The sequence below is a fragment of the Crocuta crocuta genome, unplaced genomic scaffold (assembly GCF_008692635.1).
Source record: "Crocuta crocuta isolate KB4526 unplaced genomic scaffold, BGI_CrCroc_1.0 scaffold172, whole genome shotgun sequence".
Lineage (NCBI taxonomy): Eukaryota > Metazoa > Chordata > Mammalia > Carnivora > Hyaenidae > Crocuta > Crocuta crocuta.
Window position 1 is genome coordinate 8,185,441 of NW_027528872.1, and position 22,417 is coordinate 8,207,857.

At 37.0% G+C, this 22,417-nt stretch overlaps 1 protein-coding gene across 6 annotated transcripts in view; it reads right to left on the reverse strand.

Moving 5' to 3' along the window:
* CCDC15 (coiled-coil domain containing 15) overlaps positions 1 to 22,417 on the reverse strand; it is a 95,497-nt gene that overhangs the window by 41,311 nt on the left and 31,769 nt on the right. For 4 of the 6 annotated variants that reach the window (XM_077756611.1, XM_077756612.1, XM_077756614.1 and 1 more), the window contains 5 exons: positions 22,021 to 22,095; positions 21,580 to 21,702; positions 20,981 to 21,103; positions 14,456 to 14,548; positions 12,695 to 12,798 (listed from right to left, as the gene is read on the reverse strand). In XM_077756611.1, the coding sequence (XP_077612737.1) occupies positions 12,695 to 12,798; positions 14,456 to 14,548; positions 20,981 to 21,103; positions 21,580 to 21,702; positions 22,021 to 22,095 (518 nt within the window). Of the gene's footprint in view, positions 1 to 12,694; positions 12,799 to 14,025; positions 14,131 to 14,455; positions 14,549 to 20,980; positions 21,104 to 21,579; positions 21,703 to 22,020; positions 22,096 to 22,417 lie in introns of those variants that run through there. The other 2 variants (XM_077756615.1, XM_077756613.1) reach the window with 2 other exon arrangements.

Sequence of the window (22,417 nt, forward strand, 5' to 3'; positions counted from 1 at the left end):
AAAATAAAATAAAATAAAATAAAATAAAGACCTTAACAAGAGATGAAGAAGGGCATTATATCATAATTAAGGGGTCTAGCCACGAAGATCTAACTACTGTAAACATTTATGCTCCAAACATGAAAGCACCCAGATATATAAATCAATTAATCACAAGATAAAGAAAATCATTGATAATAAGGCCATAATAGTAGGGGACTTCAACACCTCATTAACAGCAATGGATAAATCATCTAAACAGAAAATCAACAAGGAAACAATGGCCTTGAATGACACATTGGACCAGATGGACTTAACAGATATATTCAGAGCATTTTATCCTAAAGCAGCAGAATACACATTCTTCTTGAGTGCACATGGAACATTCTCCAGAATAGATCACATACTGGGATACAAATTAGCCCTCAACAAGTACAAAAAGACTGAGATCATACCATGCATATTTCCAGACCACAACATTATGAAACTCGAAATCAACCACAAGAAAAAATGTGGAAAGATAATAAATATTTAGAGACTAAAGAACATCCTACTAAAGAATCAATGGGCTAACCAAGAAGTTAAAGAGGAAATTAAAAAGTACATGGAAGCTAATGGAAATTATAATACCTCAGCCCAAAACCTCTGGGATGCAGCAAAGGTGGTCTTAAGAGAGAAGTTCATACCAATCCAGGCCTTACAAAAGAAGGAAGAAAGGTCTCAGATACATAACCTAAGCTTATGCCTTAAAGAACTGGAAAAAGAACAGCAAATAAACCCAAAACCAGGAGAAGACAGGAAATAATAAAGATTAGAGCAGAAATCAATACCATCAAAGCCAAAAAAACATTAGAACAGATCAATGAAACTAGAAGCTGGTTCTTTGAAAAAATTAACAAAATTGATAAACTCCTAGCCAGTTTGATCAAAAAGAAAAAGGATCCAAATAAATAAAATCAAGAATGAAAGAGGAGAGATCATAACCAACACTGCAGAAATACAAACAATAATAAGAGAATATTATGAGCAATTATATGCCAATAAAATGGGCAATCTGGAAGAAATGGACAATTTCCTAGAAACATATAAACTACTAAAATTGAAACAGGAAGAAATAGAAAATTGGAACAGACACATAACCAGCAAAGAAATTGAATTAGTAATCAAAAATCTCCCAAAAAACAAGAGTCCAGGGCTGGATGGCTTTCCAGGGGAATTCTATCAAATATTTAAAGAAAAGTTAACTCTATTCTTTTGAAGCTGTTCCAAAAAATAGAAATGGAAGGAAAACTTCAAAACTCATTCTATGAAGCCAGCATTATCTTGATTCCAAAACCAAAGACCCCACTAAAAAGGAGAACTAGAGACCAATTTCCCTGATGAATATGGATGCAAAAATCCTCAACAAGATACTTGCAAACCGGGTCCCACAATACATTAAAAGAACTATTCACCAAGACCAAGTGGGATTTATAGCTGGGATGCAGGGCTGATTCAATATCCATAAAACAATCAATGTGATTAGTACATCAATAAAAGAAAGGAGAAGAACCACATAATCTTCTCAATAGATGCTGAGAAATACTTTGGCTTTGATAGAAACCCTCAAGAAAAAATGTAGGGATAGAAGGATCATACCATGAGATTATAAAAGCCATATATGAAAGACCCACCGCTAATATCCTCAATGAGGAAAAACTGAGAGCTTTCCCCCTAAGGTCAGTATGACAACAGAGATATCCACTCTCACCACTGTTACTCAACATATTATTGGAAATCTTAGCCTCAACAATCAGACAAGAACAAGAACAAAGGAAGAAATCTATATACTGAAAACTATAGAAAGCTTATGAAAGAAACTGAAGAAGACACAAAAAAAGGAAAAATATTCCATGCTCTTGGACTGGAAGAACAAATATTGTTAAAATGTCAATACTACCCAAAGCTATCTACATATTCAATGCAATACCTATAAAATAACACCAGCATTCTTCACAGAGCTAGGACAAACAATCCTAACATCTGTATGGAACCAGAAAAGACCCCGAATAGTCAAAGCAATCTTGAAAAAGAAAACCAAAGCGGAAGGCATCACAATCCTGGACTTGAAGACATATTACAAAGCTGTAATCATCAAGACAGTATGGTACTGGCACAAAAACAGACACTCAGATCAATGGAACAGAATAAAGAACCCAGAAATGGACCTGCAAATGTATGGCCAATAAATTTTTGAACAAAGCACAGAGGAATATCCAATGGAATAAAGACAGTCTCTTCAGCAAATGGAGCTGAGAAAACTGGACAGCAACATGCAGAAAAATGAACCTGGACCACTTTCTTATACCATACACAAAAATAAACTCAAAATGGATGAAAGACCTAAACATAAGACAGGAAGCCATCAAAATTCTAGAGGAAAAAGCAGGTAAAAGCATCTTTGACCTCAGGTGCAGCAAGTTTTTACTTAACACGTTTCCAGAGGCAAGGGAAACAAAAGCAAAATTGAACTACTAGGAACTCAAGATAAAAAGCTTCTGCACAGTGAAGAAAACAATCAGCAAAAATAAAAGGCAACTGATGGAATGGGAGAAGATATTTGCAAATGACACATCAGATAAAGGGTTAGTAACCAAAATCTATAAAGAACTTATCAAACTCAACACCCTCCCCCCAGAAAATAAAAAATCCAGTGAAAAAAATGGGCAAAGACATGAACAGACACTTCTCCAAAGAAGACATCCAGATGGCTAACAGACAAATGAAAAACTACTCAACATCACTGATCATCAGGGAAATGCAAATCAAAACCAAATGAGATACCACCTCATACCTGTCAGAATGGCTAACGTTAACAACTCAGGCAACAACAGATGTTGGCAAGAATGCAGAGAAAGAGGATCTCTTGCACTGCTGGTAGGAATGCAAACTGGTGTAGTCACTCTGGAAGACAGTATGGAGGTTCCTCAAAAAATTAAAAACAGAATTACCCCACGACCCAGCAATTGCACTACTAAGTATTTATCGAAGGGGTACACATGTGCTGTTTTGAAGGGGCACAAGCACCCCAATGATTATAGCAGCACTATCAACAACAGCCAAAGTATGGAAAGAGCCCAAATGTCTATCCATGGATAATGGATAAAGAAGATGTGGTACACCATACACAAAAATAAACTCAAAATGGATAAAGAACCTGAAGGTGAGACAGGAAACCATCAAAACCCTAGAGAAGAAAGCAGGAAACAACCTCCTTGACCTCAACCACAGCAATTTCTTACGTGACNGGGGTGATAGGCATGGAGGAGGGCACTTGTGGGGATGAGCACTGGGTGTATATGGAAACCAACTTGACTATATACTATTAAAAAAAGCAGAGAGAGATGTGGTATATATACATACATACATACACATACACAGTGGAGTATTACTCAGCAATCAAAAAGAATGAAATCTTGCCATTTGCAACTACGTGGATGGAACTAGAGGGTATTATGCTAAGCAAAATTAGTCAGAGAAAGACAAATATATGACTTTACTAATATGAGGAATTTAAGATACAAAGCAGATGAACATAACGGAAGGGAAGGGAAGGGAAAATAATATAATAACAGGGAGGGGGACAAAACATAAGAGACTCTTAAATATAGAAAACAAACAGAGGGTTGCTGGAGGTATTGTGGGAGAGGGGATGGGCTAAATGGGTTAGGGGCATTAAGGAATCTACTCCTGAAACCACTGTTGCACTATATGCTAATTTGGACGTAAATTTTATAATTAATTAATTTTTTAAAATATAGCCACAAAAATAATTGAATTTTATATGTATTACCAACTATTAATAAATACATTCTTGGTTTAAACTTAAAAAAAATATCATCTACATCCTTGCTAAAATCTGATAGTCCCTTCTCCCTCCTAATCCTTCTTCTTCTTTAAGCTATTCAAGTGAGTATGAAGTGGTATCTCATTGTGTATCTACTGAGTTCCCATTTTAAGATTCTGTTTGTCAATTCCAGACTTTCTATTTTATAGATTCCAGTCTCCGGTGAAATTCTCCATATCGTCATCTATTTTCTTCATTTTTTCCTCTTCCTTGTCTGCTAATACCAATATCTTTTTCATCTGTGAGTCTGCTTCTGTTGTCTCTTTTTCCTCTTGGCTTTTGATCATCTGGTCCTATCTCTTGACATGCCTAAAAATTTCTGATTGAGTGCTGAATGTTGTTTTGAAACAAATTTAGAGAGGTGCCTGGGTGGCTCAGTCTTCGGTTAAGCATCTGACTTCAGCTCAGGTCATGATTTCACAATTTGAAAGTTTGAGCCCCATGTCAGGCTCTGGGGCTGGAGCCAGCCCAGAGCCTAGAGCTTGCTTTGGATTCTGTGTCTCGCCCTCTCTCTCTCTCTCTGTCCCTCCTCTGCTCGTGCTCGCTCTCTCTCTCGTTTGCTTTCTCTCTCTCTCCCTCTCTCTGTCTCAAAAATAAATAACCCTTAAAAACAAAATTTAAACAACTTTAGAGACACCAAATGATATTATCTATGGCCAGAAAAAGTTCACTCTTTTCTCTGCTAGGAAGAGAATGCAGGGTTCATCACCTTAATCCAATCAGTCTCTGCAGAATCAAGGCAGCTTTACAGTTTAGGTAAGGCTTACTCAACTGTTGGTTAGATCATCTTGTTAGTGTATACTTCTCCATATTCCTGTAGAACTTTTCAGTCTCTTTTTGACTGAAAGTCTGGTATATTCACTGGGTCCTAGCTACCCTACCTCACACTGGTGAGTCCTGAACTCTAGATGCACTATGAGATTATAACAAATTTCTGTTTTCCAGAAGTTTTCAACTTAGACCTTTAGCCTTCTTTATTGCACAAATTTAGACATTGTCTTGAGGAGAAAACTGATCATGTGTTTGAAGACCGCTCAAAGTCTGCAATTTTGTTAATTCAGCACCTGAAAACCTACAAAAGCTCCCCTTGATTCTCTGTCCCCCAGAAGTAGCTGTGTTTGGTCTCATGTTGAAATACATACTAAAAATTCCTAAAGAAATCTTTAGTTCTTATTGCTGCCAGAACTCTAGTTCCTTTTTTTCCAAATGTGTATAGGTCAGCCCTCCCTTAATATTCCTGAGGCTTCTCAAACTCAATGTCCAAATTCAACTTGCTAACTTTTTTTCAAATCTAGTTCTTCATTGGGCATTCCTTACCTATGTTAATGGTACTACCCATTCATTCAGCTATCCAAGAATAAAGTTAGAAACTACTTTTGATTCCTCTCAACACCAAACCCAATTAGTCATCAAGTCCTATGGATTCTATTTCTTAAATTTTATTAAACATATGACTCCCTGTTCCCAATGTCTACATCCACCATCTCCTACCTCAACTACTAAAATAACTTATTAACTAGGTTCTTTCCTTAGTTATCTGTCCTCTCCAGACCATTCTGTACTCTGCTGCCAGAGTAATCCTTCTAAAATGCAAATCTGATCCTCAGACTTATGCCTTAAAATTTGAGCAGCCTTCTGAAAGCCCTTCTGCCACTTCACTTCCACCAATTTAGCCACCCCAAGTTTCCACACTGTTTCCCAAACATACCTTATACTTTCATACTAAGTTCCATGATGATCTATCAAATTTCTATTCATGCTTGAATGACCCAGCTTGAGTATTAACTCATCTATATATAAACCTCCCCAGCCTGTCCCTGCCTTACTTCTCACGTAGCATTATAATTCTTATTTTCATCTCCTTTTCTCTATTTGTCTGGCCTTCCTTGGTGTTCATCCTACTTGCCTTCATCATCATCACCATCAGCAGCAGCAGCAGCACTACCACCACCATCATCATGATAGTAATACGTACTATTTACTATGATTTTATTGAATGCCAAATACAATGTTAAGTATTTTGCATATATTTCTCCATTTAATTCTATCAACAACCTAGGAAATAGGTATTATAATCCTCACTTTATAATTAAAAATACTGAGTCTCAGAGGTTAAAAAATATGCTGAAGGTTACATAATGAATAAGTTGCAAATTCAAACCTAAGACTATTTGATTACAAACCTATGCTATGAATCACTACCCTGCCGCATACTCACATTTAATATTCTTGGCATATAGTCAGTACCTGGCATGTGCTAGGCTCTCAATAAATGTTTGTTTGTTGAAAAATACCAAAAGAAATAATATATAAAAGCCCTTCTAAATTATAAAGCTCTGTATGAATACTATTATTTGCTTCCACTCTCAGTTTATGTGGTTTTTCTACTTTACCATCCTTATCTGCTTCCCCAATAAACACACATCCACCTAGGCCCAACTGAAATGTAATAATTTCTCTAACTTTCCAGATAGAATCAGTAATCCCTCTTCTGTGTTCTCAGGGACTCTATGCCTACCCCTTCTATTGTAATAATTACACTACTTATTTGTATGCAATTATTCCCCCATTCACCTTAGATTATGAATTCCTCAAGGAAAGGAATCACATTTTATTTATCTTTATATTGCCTATGCCTAGGAAAGTCCCATGACATTAAAGTGCCAGATTAATGTTTGCTGAATAAATGCAGAATCACTCTCAGACCAGCTGGATAAGAAGTGAAGTCCTTGCTCTGGAACTCACAATTTTCCCCTCAGCTTTATTGGGAGATAATTGACAAAAACACTGTATAATTTTAAGGTATACAATATATAGCAATGATTTCATATACATATATAGTGTGAACTGATTACCACAATATTAGTTAACACTTTTATCACTTCAGTTACTGTGTGTGATCATGATGAAAACATTTAGTATCTACTCTATTAGCAAATTTTCAGTATGCAGTGCACTAATGGTAGTTACCACATTGTACATTATTAGATCACCAGAACTCCTTTACCTTACAACTGAAATTTTACAGCCTTTCACCAACCATTTCCTCCATCCCCCAGGTCCTGGCAAACACCAATCTATCTCTGTTTCTATGAGTTCAGTTTTTTAGATTTCACAAGTAAGGAACACCATAAAGTATTTCTTTCTCTATTTACTTCATTTAGCATGGTGACCTCAAGGTTCATTTATGTTGTCATAAATGGCAGTGTTTTCCTTTTTTGTTGCTGAATAATATTCCATTATATATGTACCATTTTCTTTATCCATCATCTACTGACAGACACTTAGGTTGCTTCCATGTTTTAGCTATTGTGAATAATGCTGAAATGGATATGGGGGTGCAGATACCTCTTCCTTCAGATATATACCCAAAAGTGGGACTGCTAGGCCATATGGTATTTCTATTTTTAATTTTTGGGGGAACTTCCATTTTATTTTCCATTGTGACTGCACCAATTTACTTTCCCACCAACAGTGTACAAGGGTTCCCTTTTCTCCACATCCTTACCAGCACTTATCTCTTGTGTTTTTGATATAGCAGCCATTCAAACAGGTATGAGGTGATATTTCATTATGGTTTTGATTTGTATTTCCCTGATTAGTGATGTTGAGCACCTTTTCATATACCTATTGGTCACTGGTATTTCTTCTTGGAAAAATGTCTATTCAAGTCCTTTAACCATTTTTTAATTGGGTTGTTTGGGTTTTTCCTTACTGAACTGTATAACTTCCTTATATAATTTAGATATGTACATCTGATCAGATATATAGTTTTCAAATATTTTCTCCCATTCCACAGGTTGCCTTCTCCTTTGCTGTGCCAAATGAAGTCATTTAGTTTGATACAGTCCCACTTGATTCTTTTTGGTTTGTTGCCTGTACTTCCTGTCATATTAAAAATTTGCCAAGGGGCAATGGGGTGGCTCAGTCAGCTGAATGTCCAACTTCGACTCAGGTCAGGATCTCATGGTTCATTGAGTTCAGGCCCCACACTGGGCTGCCGCTGTCAGCCTGTCAACACAGAGCCCACTTTGGATCCTCTGTCCCCTTCTCTCTGCCCTTTCCCCACCTGCACTCTCCCAAAAATAAAATAAGTATTTTTAAAAGGAAACCATTGCCAAGACCAAAGTCAGAGAGCTTACCCCATGTTTTCTTCTGAGTCTTATAGTTTCAGGTCTTATGTTCAAGACTTCAAACCATTTTGAGTTGATTTTTGAAGGTGTAAGTTATGGCTCCACTTTTCATTCTTTTGCATGTGGAAATCCAGTTTTCCCAAAACCATTTATTGAAAAGACTATTCTTTCCCCATTGTATATTCTTGACTGCTCTTTATTATTTCTGGGCTCTTTATTCTGTCCCTGTATCTCTGTTTCTGTTTTATGTCACCATTATCTGTTTTAATTACTATAATTTGTAATATAGCTTGAGATCAGGAAGTGTGATGCCTCCAGCTTCATTCTCCTTTCTTAAGAATTCTTTCACTATTGGGGTCTTTTATGGTTCCATACAGATTTTCGAATTTAGGATTGTCTTTTCTATTTCTGCCTTTAGAACTTTGATAGGAACTGCATTAACTTTGTATACTCCTTTAGACAGTATGAACATTTTAACAATTTAATTCTTCCAATTTATGAGCTTGGAATAACTATTTATTTGCATCTTCTTCGATTTCTTTCATCAATGTTTTACTTTACATGTATAGATCTTTCACTTCCTTGGTAAGATTTTTTCCTAAGTATTTTATTCTTTTTGATGTTATTGTAAATAGGACTGTTCTCTTAATTTCTCTGATAGTTCATTGTTAGTATATAGAAACACAACTGATTTTTGTAAACTGATTTTGTATCCTGCAAAATACAGGTATTACTGAATTCATTTATTAGTTCTTAACAAGTGTTTGGTGTTATCTTTAGCGTTTTCCATACATAACATAATATCATGTCATCTGCAAATAGAGTTTGAGTATTCCTTTGCCACTTGGATGACTTTTCTTTTTCTTGTCTAACTGCTCTGGCTAGGACTTCTGGTACTAAGTTGAATATAAGTGGGGAGATCAGGCATCCTTGTCTTGTTCCTGATCTTAAAGGAAAGAATTTCAACTTATCACTATTGAGTATATGTTTAGCTGTAGGCTTATCATATAGGGTACATTCCCTCTATATCAGTTTATTGAGAGGGTTTTTAATCATTAATGGATGTTGAATTTTGTCCAATGCTTTTCTTGCATCTATTGAGATGAACACATGATTTTTATCTTTTATTCTGTTAATGAAATGTATCATATTGATTGATCTGTGGTTGCTGAACTACTGTTGCATCCTTGGAGTAGATCCTATTGCTCCTGATATATGATCCTTTTAATGTACTGCTGAATTCAGTTTGTTAATATTTTGTTGAGACTTTTCACACCCATATTCATCAGGATAGCCTATACTTTTCTTTCTGTGTACTGACCTTGTCTGGTTTTGCTATCAGGGTAACGCTGGCCCCATAATGAGTCAGAAAGTGTTCCCTTCTCTTCAGTGTTTTGGAAGAATGAGAAGACCTAGCATTAATTCTTCTTTAAATGTTTGGTAGGATTCAACAATGAAGGCATCTGGTCCTGAACTTTTGTTCTGGGGAAGTTTTTGATTGCTGATTCAATCTTCTTATTTGCAGTTGGTCTGTTCAAATTTTCTATTTCTTTATGTTTGAGTCTTAACAGGTTGCATGTTTCTAGAAATTTTCCATTTTTTCCAGGTTGTCCAATTTGTTGGCATATAATTATTCACAGTAGTCTCTTATGATCCTTTGTGTTTCTGTGGTATCAGCTATAATGTCTCCTCTTTTGTTTACCATTTTATTGATTTGAGTCCTCATTTTTTTCTTGGTTAATCTAGCTAAGCATTTCTTCTTTTTTTTTTTAATGTTTATTCGTTTTTGCGAGAGAGAGAGAGAGAGAGAGAGAGAGAGGGTGAGTGGGGGAGGGGCAGAGATACACACACACACAGAATCTGAAGCAGGCTCCAGGCTCTGAGCTGTGAGCACAGAGCATGACGCAGAGCTCGAACTCACGAACTGTGAGATCGTGATCTGAGCCAAAGTCAGACGCTTAACCAACTGAGCCATCCAGGTGCCCCTAGCTAAGTATTTTCAGTTCTATTTATCTTTTCAAAAAACCAATTCTTAGTATCATTGATCTTTTCTATTTTTTCCTATTCTGCTCTAATCTTTATTATTTCCTTCCTTCTACTAACTTTAGGCTGTTTCCTCATCTTTTTTTAGTTTCTTAAGGTGTAAGATTAGGTTGTTGTTTTGAGATCATTTTTCTTTGAAGGCATTTAGCTATAAACTTTCCTTTTAGAATTGCTTTTGCTGCATACCATAAGATTTAGTATGTTGTATTTCCATTTTTTTTTTGTCTAAACATTTTTACTTCCCTTTTGATTTCTTTGATCCATCGGTTATTCAGGATTGTGTTAATTTTCATATATTTGTGAATTTTCGAGTTTTCCTCATTACTGATTTCTACCTTTATACCAATGTGTTTGGAAATAATACCTGATATAATTTCAATCCTCTTGAATTTGTTATGACTAGTGTTATAGCCTATGTGGCATATGATCTATTCTGAAGAACACTCTGTGTTTTTGAGAAGAATGTATAATCTACTGCTGTTAGCTAGAATATTCTGTATATGTCTGTTAAGTCTAGTTGGTCTATAGTGTTGTTCAAAACCACTGTTTCCTTATTCATTTTCTGTCTGAATGATCTATCCATTGTTTAAAGGGGGATACTAAAATCTCTCACTATTATTGTATTGCTGTTTATTTCTCCTTTCAGTTCTGTTAGTATTTGCTTTATGTTTACACACTCTGATGTTGGGTGCATAAATATTTTTAATTGTTATATCATGAATTTATCCCTTGATCATTATATAAGAACCTTCTTTGTCTGTTGTGACCCTTTTCAACTTAAAATCTATTTTGTCTTCTATGAGGATAGACACCCCCACTCTATTTTGGTGACCAATTGCATGGAATATCTTTTTCCATCCCTTCACCTTCAGCCTATATGTGTCCTTAAAGGGAAAGTGAGTCTCTCATAGGCATCATTTCTCTTTTAAGGCAGTGTGGTATTGGCAAAAGAACTGACAAATAGGTCAGTGGAACAGAGAAGAGAGCCCAGAAATAGACCTGTATAAAATTAACTGATCTTTGACAAAGGAGCAAAAGTAATACAGTGAAGCAGAGACAGTCTTTTCAACAAATGGTGTAGGAACAACTGAATATCTATGTGCAGAGAAATGAACCAGACACAGACCTTACATCCCTTATAAAAGTTAACTAAAAATGGATGGTCAAGCCAAATGTAAAACACAAAAGAAAATCTAGGTGACTTTGAGTATGGTAATAATTTTATATTTATAGTTGTATATATATATATATATATATTTTTTTTTTTTNAAATGCTTATCTGACTGAGCCACCCAGGAGCCCCAATTTTTGAGATACAATACCTAAGCCATGACAGATTAAAAAAATAATTATCAGCTGGATTTCATTAAAATTAAAATCTTCTGCTCTCCAAAAGATAGTGTCAAAAGAATGAGAATTAAAGCCACAGACGAGGAGAAAATATTTGTAAAAGACACATTTGATAAAGGATTATTATCCAAAACATACAAAGAACTCTTAAAACACAAGAATAAGAAAACAAATAGCCCAATTAAAAAATGAGCCAAAGACCTAAACTGACACCTCACCAAAGAAAATGTATAGATGGCTAATAAGCACATGAAAAGATGCTCCACATCATGTGTCATCAGGGAACTGCACACTAAAACAACGAGACAGCACTACACAACCATTAGAATGGCTGACAACCAAAACACTGACAAACCAAATGCTGGAGAGGATATGGAGCAAAAGAAAATTTCATTCATTGCTGACAGAAATGCAAAATGGTATAGCCACTTTGGAATAAAGTTTGGCAGTTTCTTTCAAAAGTAAACATACTCTTAACCAAGCCTACTACTTGGTATTTACCCAAAGGAGTTGAAAACTACCAACCAAATGAATCCTGCACATGGATATTTAGAGCAGCTTTATTAATAACTGTGTACCTTTGAAGAAACAAGAAGACCTTCAGAAGCTGAATGGATAAACTGTGGTACATCCAGACAGTAGAGTATTACTCAGCACTATAAAGAAATGAGCTGTCAAGCTATGGAAGGTATTAGAGGAAACTTAAATGCATATTACTAAGTGAAAGATAGCCAGTTTGAGACGGCTACATATTGTATCCCAACTATATTCCATTCTGGAGAGGGACAAACAATGGGGACAGTAAAGAGATCATTGGTTACCATGAGCTGGGGGAGACAAAGATGAATAGGTGAAGCACAAAGCATTTTAGGGCAGTAAGACTATTCTGTATGATATTATATTGTGTGGATACAAGCCATTATACATTTGTCAAAATACACAAGAGTGTATACAACACTAAGGGTGCATCCTAATGTAAAATATGGATTATGATGTGTCAGTGGAAGTTCATCAGTTGTAACCACCATACTACCATGCTATGTTGACAGTGGAGGAAGCAGTCCATGTGGACAGGCAAGGGGGTCAACAAAACTCTCTGTACTTTCTACTTAATTTTGCTGTAAACTTAAGACTGTTCCCAAAAAAGATTCTACTAAAAAAACATAGCTCTTAACCACCTTTTCATACTTCTATTCATATCAAAAACAGTTTTTTCTACTATGCCTAATGATTTCTAAAACCTAGTTTTCAAAATCATCTTAACTGGTAACTGAAGGCTCATAATAAGGATCAAAGAACTTACTTTTCAGCTTTCTTTTGATGTTCTTTTTGCCTTTGTTGTTCTTTTACTTGTTCTCTTTCAATATCCATGAACAGTCGTCTATATCTCAGGTATTGCTTTTGACGCTAAAGGAAAGAAGTTAAAATTTCTTAACATTCTGCTCTCAGAGGACTTTCCAAGGGAGGAAAATATCCTTGTGCCACAGACCAAAAAAATACTTATATATAATACAAAAGTCACGTGGAATTAAGTCCTTAATTTCTTTGTTTGTTTGTTTATTTTGAGGAAAGGGCAGAGCACACATGTACATGTGCACATGCATGGGGGAGGAGAAGAGAGAGAGGGAGAGAGGGAATGCCAAGCAGGCTCTGCTCAGCACAGAGCCTAACACAGGGCTCAATCCCATGACTGCAAGGTCATGACCTGAGCCAGTATCAAGAGTCAGACACTTACCCAGCTGAGCCACCTAGGAGGCCAGTCCTTAATTTCTTTCTATTTATGGTGACCTAGGATAATATCACATACAGCAAGAGCTTTATATCCTCAAGCACATAGCTATTAGATGTTACAGACAAATTAGAGAAAGAAGTACTAGTTTTTGGGGAGCCTGGGTGGCTTAGTCGGTTAAGCGTCCGACTTTCGCTTAGGTCATGATCTCGTGGTTCGTAGGTTCGAGCCCCACGTCGGGCTCTGTGTTGACTGCCAGCTCAGAGCATGGAGCCTGTTTCAGAGTCTGTGACTCCCTCTCTCTCTGACCCTCCCCTGCTCATGCTGTCTCTCTCTCTCTCTCTCTCCTAGAAATAAATAAAACATTAAAAAATTAAAAAAAAAAAAAAAGAAGTACTAGTTTTGCCCTTAGTATATAGTCCTTTGTCAACAGCACTTGAGGCAGAGATTGTGTAGGACATGATAAGATACAGTACTGTATTTACTCTGTGTTACGAAGTTATAAGTACCATAGAAGGCCAAAGAAAGAAAGTGAGAGGGATTTTATGAAACAAAAACAGTCAGTTTAACTTTTCAAAATTGAAACCACATCACAAAAGTATGCTCTAAACCTAGCCTAATATGGTGGGAAAGAGGGAAAAAGAACTGAGGAATACCTGAGCATCATACTTTTAAAGGGAACAAGTGTAATAAAAGCAAGTGCTATTGCCCTGTGTGTGACCTGTTCATACCTCTGGGTTTATACATTCTCTTTTAAGGACAGAAGCTACTCAAGGGGCACTAGTGCACACCTAGACGTGTTTTTGACCTTTGAAAAGTCTAATAGCCAGTTCTTAACATCAAGGATACATCACAATCATCAGTGGTGTTTTTTAAGAACAGAGATGCCCCAAATCTACCTTTTCAGATACTGATCAGTATATCCAGTTTGGGTCCAGGCATTTTTATTTGGAAAAAAGCTCCACATCTGATTCTGGCACATGGACAGTGTTAAAAACCGCTGGTTTAAACTAACATTAGATCGGAAAGGAAAACAAAACAAAAAGGAAGTCATAACTTAAAACTCTTCCTTTAAATTATTGTAACAAATATACACTAACGGGAGAAATTCACTAGGATCAGATCTCTGATTTCATATCAAGGTGATCTTAAATCCTAGGAGTTTGGAATAAAAGTTCAACACATTATAATGAGTCAAATAACTTCTTTGCCTCATTTATTTATCCAAGAAATTTGTAGTATTAGCCCTAAATGTGTAAGTACACAATAAATTGTTCCCAATTTCATACTATTATAGTAGAAATATTGGTTTCCAAAGGAATTATCATTACATACCTTTTTCTTGTCTTCTTCTTGATCTACTCCAGACTGAAATGCCAGTGGAATTTGTAATTCAGTGTTCAATCTTGACTGATAGTCACCACACACCTGTTAGAAGTCCAGTCACACAAAGTGATAAAACTGCCCAAAGCTAGCCCTGTACGTGATTTTGTGACTTTCATCTATTGATTCTTTTCTCCTGCAACCTTGAGCTCAACTTTTTTTATTTATTTAAAAAAATAAAAAATCAATAAACAAAATAAATCTTAAGAGAATGAAAGAAGCAGAGTCAGAAGGAATTAAACCAAACAAAAAACAACAAGCCAAAGAAAATGATTCAGGTCAAAAACATGGATGAATTAACAACAAGTCAAAATGTTCAGAATGAAAGTTCTTCTAAAGTGATCACTAGAAATTGCTCTATTATGCATGTGCTTGGCGCTGAATCCAGGATATAAAGCCAGATCCCTTATTATCTCAAATCTGTAATCATTTTCTATTCATACAACTCTTTGGTGGGTGTGAGCCCAGAGAATAAGGGCATGAAAATGTTATAACATCAACTGACTTGGAAGGGAGGAAACTGAAGCTAAATTTCCCCTGCGTTACTAGAAAAGCATTATGACATAATTTGGTGTACCTGCTTTGACACTGTATGGGTCAAATTATGATCTTTAACTTTTAGAAATGAAAGATATTTTAATATTGCTTTTTCTTAGCTTAGAAGTTATTTATCTTTTGGCAAAGTTGCAGGATATAAGATCAGTATACAAAAATCAATTGTATTTCCACATACTTGCAATAAGCAATCTGAAAATGAAATTAATGGAAAAATCCATTTAAAATACCATCAAAAATTACTTAAAGTTAACAGAGGAACTGTAAGGTTTTTACTCTGGAACCTATAAAACATTGTTGGAAGAAATTTAAAAAGATCTAAATGAATGGAAAAGGCTTCTCGTGCTCATGGAAGGCTTAATATTGTTAAGATGGCAGTAGTCTCCAAATGCATCAATAGATTGAATGCAATCTCCATCAAAATTTCAGATGACTTCTTTGCAGAAGTTGGCAGGATGATCCTTAAAATTCCTATGAAAATGCAAGGGACCCAGAGTTGCTAAGATGGCTTTGAAACAGAAGAACAAAGTTGGAGCAATTACTCTTCCCAATTTCAAACCTTAATACAAAGCTACAGTAATCAAGAGAGTGTGGCACTCCCCTATAGATGAATGGAACAGAGCCAACAGTTCAAAAAGAAACCATTATATTTACAATCAACTGAATTTTAACAAGCGTACAAAGAGAATTCAATGGGTAAGAAGAGTCACTTCAACAAATGATGTTGGGACAACTGGATATCCACATGCAAAAGAATGAAGTGGAGCTCCTACCTTATACCACATATGAAAATTAACTCAAATCAGATCACAGACCTAAACGTAAGAGACATAAAATTCTTAGAGGAACACATAGGAGTAAGTCTTCATGGTCCTGGATTCGGTTATGGTTTCTTAGATATGACATCAAAAGTACAAGCCACGAGGGGCGCCTGGGTGGCTTAGTCGGTTGAGCATCCGACTTTCGCTNGAAAAAGCCACAAAAGAAAAAATAACTAACTTAAACTTCTTCAAAACTTAAAACTTCTAGAGGCACCTGGGTGGCTCAGTTGGTTAAGCGATTGACTTCGGCTCAGGTCATGATCTCACGGTTTGTGGGTTCGAGCCCCATGTCGGGCTCTGTGCTAACAGCCAGCTCAGAGCCTGGAGCCTGTTTCCAATTCTGAGTCTCCCTCTCTCTATGACCCTCCCCTGCTCACACTGTCTCTCTCCCTCTCTCTCAGAAATAAAAAGAACATTAAAAAAAAAGTTTTTTAAAAAAACTTAAGACTTTTGTGCTGCAAAGGAAACCATCAAGAAAACAAAAAGCCTACAAAATGGGAGAAAACATTTGTAAATCACATAATAAGGGACTTGTATGTAGGATATATGAAGAACTCACAAAACTCAATGATCAAAAGACAAGCAACTCAATTACAAATTAAGCAGATAATCTAATAAGGAGTTTTGGAAAGAAAAATATGCAAATACCCATTAAGCATGTGAAAAGATGCTCACCATTAACCATCAGGAAATGTAAATCAAAACCACAATGAGATACCACACATCCATTAAAAGAGATATAATTAAAAAGCGATAATAAATACTAGTGAGAATGTGAAGAAACTGGAACCCTCATGCACTGTTGGAGGGAATGAAAAATAGTGCAGCCACTTTGGAAAAGAATTTGGCAGTTCCTTAAAAGGTTAAGTGTTGGGGTGCCTGGGTGGCTCAGTCAGTTAAGCGTCTGACTTCGGCTCAGGTTATGATCTCACAGTTTCGTGGGTTCAAGCCTCATGTTGGGCTCTGTGCTGACAGCTAGCTCAGAGTCTGAAGCCTGTTTCAGATTCTGTATCTCCCTCTCTCTATGGCCCTCCCCTGCTCATGCTTTCTCTCTCTTTCTCTCTCTCTCTCAGAAATAAATAAAAAATTTTTTAAAAATTTGAAAAAAAGATTAAGTGTTGAGACCCAGCAATTCCACTTCCAGGCATACTCAAGAGAAATGAAAACATACATTCACACACACACACACACAAAAAAACAAACTTGTATGGAAATGTTCACAGCAACATTACTCATAATAGCCAAGAAGTAGAAACAATTCAAGTGTCTCTCAGCTGATGAGCGAATAAATAAAATGTGCCCTATGCATAAAATGGAATATTACCCAATGAATAGGAATCCAGTACTGCTGCATGCTACAAGGTCAATGAACTTTGGAAACATTACACTAAGTGAAAAAAGCTAGTCACCAAAGGCCATCTATTCCATGATCCCATTTATATGAAATGTCCAGAATAGGCAATCTATACACAGAGAAAGTGGTTAGTGGTTGTCTAGGGCTGGGGGTGGGAGTGAGAGGAAAAAGGCATTGGCTGCTAATGGGTAAGGACTTTTGGGGTATGATGAAAATGTTCTAAAACTCATCATGGCAAAGTCTGCACAACCTTTTGAATATACTAAAAACACTGAACTGTACACTTTAAATAGATTAAGTACATGGTATGTGAATTACAGTCAATCCTCAATATTCCATACTCCTTATCTATGAATTTGTCTATTTACTAAACTTTATTTGTAATCCCAAAATTGACACTTCCAATGCTTTTACAGTCATATGCAGACACGTACAGAGCTGTGAAAACTTTGAGTCACCAGATATGCATGTTGCCAGCTAAGGTCAAACAAGGTGATGCTCTTTTTGTCTCAGCCTTCATACTGTAAACAAGTATTCTTTTCAAGGTCTGTTTAGTGCCAAGGTTTTTGCATTTTTGTGCATTTCGTTGGTGATTTGGCTGTTTAAAATGGCTCCCAAGTGCAATGCTGAAGTACTATCTAGTATTCCTGAACATAAGAAGGCTGTGATGTGCCTTATGGAGAAAATACATGTATTAGATAAGCACCATTCAGGAATGGGCTATACTTTTATTGGCCCTGAGTCCAATGTTAATGAGTCAACACCATAGATTAAACAAGGTGTCTTTGAACAGAAGTTCACATAAAATAAAGTTAGGGGGTTTTTTTATTTTTTTTTTTAATTTTTTATTTATTTCTAGGAGAGAGAGAGACAGCATGAGCAGGGGAGGGTCAGAGAGAGAGGGAGATACAGACTCTGAAACAGGCTCCAGGCTCTGAGCTGGCAGTCAGCACAGAGCCCGACGCGGGGCTCGAACCCATGAACCGCGAGATCATGACCTAAGCGAAAGTCGGACGCTTAACCGACTAAGCCACCCAGGCGCCCCAATAAAGTTAGGTTTTGATCAGTGACCAAAATGTTGTAATCAGAGGCTCACAAAAACCTAACTTTGCTATCTTCCCTGGCAGCAATTGTTCAGCATTCACCAATTCAGTGTGTGTGGCAACTTTGTATAACCATCATGGATAACGAGAATCAACTGTGTATCTCATTCAGGCTATGATGTTTAAAGCTATTTACTGATTTGTTATAAATAAAATCTGAAAATTATACACAACAGAGGCTGACGGTAGTTATCTCTGGAATTTTGGATTCTTTTTTCTTTTTGTGTTTACTTTTGCTACAATAAAAATGGAAACATTTTCTGCTTTCAAACAAGTAAGAAAAACTGGACTTCTAGCACTGGGCAAAGAGTAATAAGCTCACTATGGACCTGTCTGTCTCTCACTGATTCTGTCTCTGATTCTAACTAAAAATTCCAGGAAATATGGCTCATGGTATCGGGGGAAGAGTATAAGGGGTGGGTATCCTGAAGAGGAATGAGCTAGAAAAGTGGATTCCTCAAATCTGTGTATGAATTGGCATACACCCCCAAACCACCCCTAAGCTGGGCATGCATGGGATGAACCTAAAGGAGTATAATGAAGGCTCTGAGAATCGAACATTCATGATACTATTCACATGAAGTGAGAAAGAACTTCTAGTATAAACTTAACCATGTTGACTACCTGCTAGAACAAAGAAACAAATAACATTCTTCAGAGGATTGCAACAGTAGCCAGAGTCTCACAGTATAATATTCAAAATTGGACCCAGAAAAAAAAAATGGCAAAATAGTCCACAATATGGTCCAAAGAGAGACAACTTTTCCGAGATAGCAGGAATAGGTAAGACTGGCAAGAAAGCAAGTGGCTGAGGGAGTTACTGCATGATAGGTTCTATTGTTTTCATGACAAGTCTGAGAGTATGGGGATGCAGTAAGAACTTGAGAAGTACTTAAGGTTTACAATTGTAAGTGTGGCCCATAGGAAGAGGGAGCTGACAAAATGCTAAGCAGCACAAGGGACCCAGCTGTGACTCTAAACCCTAAGTACGAAGATGATCTAAATCTACACTATTGAAATATTTTTTTCCAATAAGGCTGGATTATTTGGGGAGCCTAAAAGGACAAAGGGGAGGATTTTCACAGCTTGAATGGCAGAAGGACATGAAGAAGAGCAGCACCTAGGCAGCACCCTCAATCAAATAATCAGGGTTAGGTACCCCTCTTCTGTGCCCTATGCACCTTCTGCCATTAATCATGTTACTTCATAATGATCTGCCTCTGTGTCAGTCTCTCTTCTTCAGACTGTCTGAAACTTGAGTTCTGATTCACAATTGTATCTTTGATATTTAGTGCTTAAACAATGGCTAACACCTAACAAAATGCTAAATAAATGTTTGCTTGATTGACTAATTCATTCAAAACACATTTAGCAAGAGATCATCAGGTAGCAGGTACTGCACTATAAAGGCATACACTCGTAAACAAAACAGGTGTGGTACCTCTCCTCATAAAGCTTACAGACCAGTGGAAAACATGTTAAATAAATAATTATAAATGGTTTTGTGTACTGAGAAGGAAAGAGAATGCAACGACAGAGAAAAACAGAAGAGGGGAGACCTATTTTTGACAAGGTGGTCAGGACAGTCTTTTTTTTAGGAGGTAACTTTTTTTTTTACATTTTTATTTATATTTGAGAGCTAGAGTCAGAGCACGAGCAGGGGAGGGGCAGAAAGAGAGGGGGAAACACAGAATCCGTCAGCACAGAGCCCAACACGGGGCTTGAACCCATGAACCATGAGGTCCTGACCTGAGCCCAAGTCAATCGCTTAACCAACTGCCAGGCACCCCTCAAAGGAGGTAACTTTTAAGCTGAAGCCTCAAGGAAGAGAAGGGACAACCTTTGTGAAGAAGAAAACGAGAAGGCTATTTAGGAAAAAACCATATGCAACAGACCTGCGTAGGAAAGAACCTACTTTAGGTTTTGTGACAATGTAGAATAATACACGACAGCATCCCTAGGCCAGCCTCACAGATCCAAACTAAAAATTACAAAAAGAGCTCAGCCCAAATCCTACTTTCTGTCCTTACGCTCCTTTTCTTCTTGCTCTCTTAAAAGGCCTAAAAGGAAATGCCTCTTTGTCTCTTTTATATATCCTAACAACACTGGGTGTCTGAAGGCTCCATCATTAAAACAACATACAACCACAAGATAGAAATTATCCAGACAGTGTTAAATTCTAGTGGGAATAAACTAGACTTCAGTTAAGCCATGGAAAAATCTTAGTAGGCCAGAATATTGTAACATTTTCTTGAAAAACTATAGATCTTAACTNCTCTGAACAGTTTATTTCTTGGTGAGCCCATCTTATGCTCTCCCAACTTCCTGACAGGGCTCTAGGCCAGACCACTGGGTAGAAGACCCTCCCAACCCCTCTCCCTCAGAAGCCACTCACTTCTTCTTCCCCCACACAGCAGAAATAATACCTCTTCCCCACCCCCCCCCAAAAAAGTACATATAAAATATAGCTCTTCCAATAGGCAACGAGTGCCCCTGATGATACCCTAGGTTTCCGTGAGAGAAGTAATGTAATCTTGAGTCAGGATACATTCTACACACTATGGAATAAAATAAGAATCTGCTTTTTGCTCACCCTGAGCACCTGCAGACCAATCCTCTCTAAATTCCATGACTCATACTCTACCTGTCTTCTGCTGGAACCCTCTCTCTGGTGCTTGGGTGGAAGCTGCTGGCGGCCATCCAGAAACAAATCCTCTTGCTGTCTTTCTGCTGTCCCAACGGATGGCTGCTGCCCGAAGTATAAGGTCTAAAAGATACGAAAGCACTCCCAATATGTGAGCAGTGACATAATACTAGTACAAGGACTGCAGGCTGCAGCAACGGCCCTGATGTACTCTATGCAGGTCAGAACAGTCTGACACATTACGGCATAAGAGTACACATTTCACTTGGTGCCGCTATGATGGATCTTAACTATATCCACGATGCAATCATCCATGAGCTTCTTTGTCCACAAAACAAGGATAATAATAGTATCGTCTCCCGTAGGTTATTGTGAAAATGAGAAATGAGACAATGGGCACAAAATTCTAGGACTATCTTAGTTATGGAAAGTGTTTAATGAACATAAGCTGTTATTCATAATATTACTGACAATATTATTGATAGTGTGAATAAGAGATAACACCAGCAGCAGCTGTTGTTAGAAGCATAGCTCTGGCAAGCCCAGATCAAACTTTAATTGACTTTCTGGTGTTTACTTTTTATTATACTCTCCTCTACCTGCTCTGTGGCAGCACGTGGATCCTGGATATCATGTAAAACATATTCACAGCACTCCGGAAATAACTCCTTTCTCCATCGCTCATCTGTCATATTATGTAAGGCCTGCCCATAGTTCTGGTGCTAAAAGACAACGTAAACATTGAACATCAATTGTCTAAGCAGGAGCATCATGCCAGGGCAACAGTAAAAGCCTCAGTGAAGAGGCCTGAAGGAGTTTCAACAGGTCAGAATGGTGTGATATGTCACAGAACAAGAGGACTTTAAAGTTTCGCCTATTATTACTGAACTTCACACTAAATCCCTAAGCAGTTACTATACTGCCCTATTAAATTTGAGCCAAAGCCTATGCAATTTATTTTCTGCTACTTACTCCTCACTCAACTCTGCTCTACTTATCCCCTGAGAGAGACTAGGTCTTAAAAACTGGGTGAAACATACCGATGGCACTCCAGAAGCAATTTCTCTTTCAATCTCCCATTTCTCAAAAGATGCAGGTTGCTCGCGATACTTGTTCTAAAGGAAGAACAAAATATAAAACTGTGTAAGCAGCAATGATTTGTAGATGTCACTGAAAACTCCAAAATCATGATACTAGGGGAGGATAAATAACAGAATTGGTGAGCACGTGTGCTTGCATGTGTTAATACAAAACTCCCAAATATAAATCAAAGTAGGAAAGAAAATAGTATAATGCATCCCAACATATCCATCCCCAACTTCAATAATTAGTAACATATTTTTTGATCTATCTCTTTTCCCACTTTTTTCCTGGACTATTTTAAAGCAAATCCCAAATTATTCTGGTCCTTTTTTTTTTTTTTTTTTTTTTTTTTTT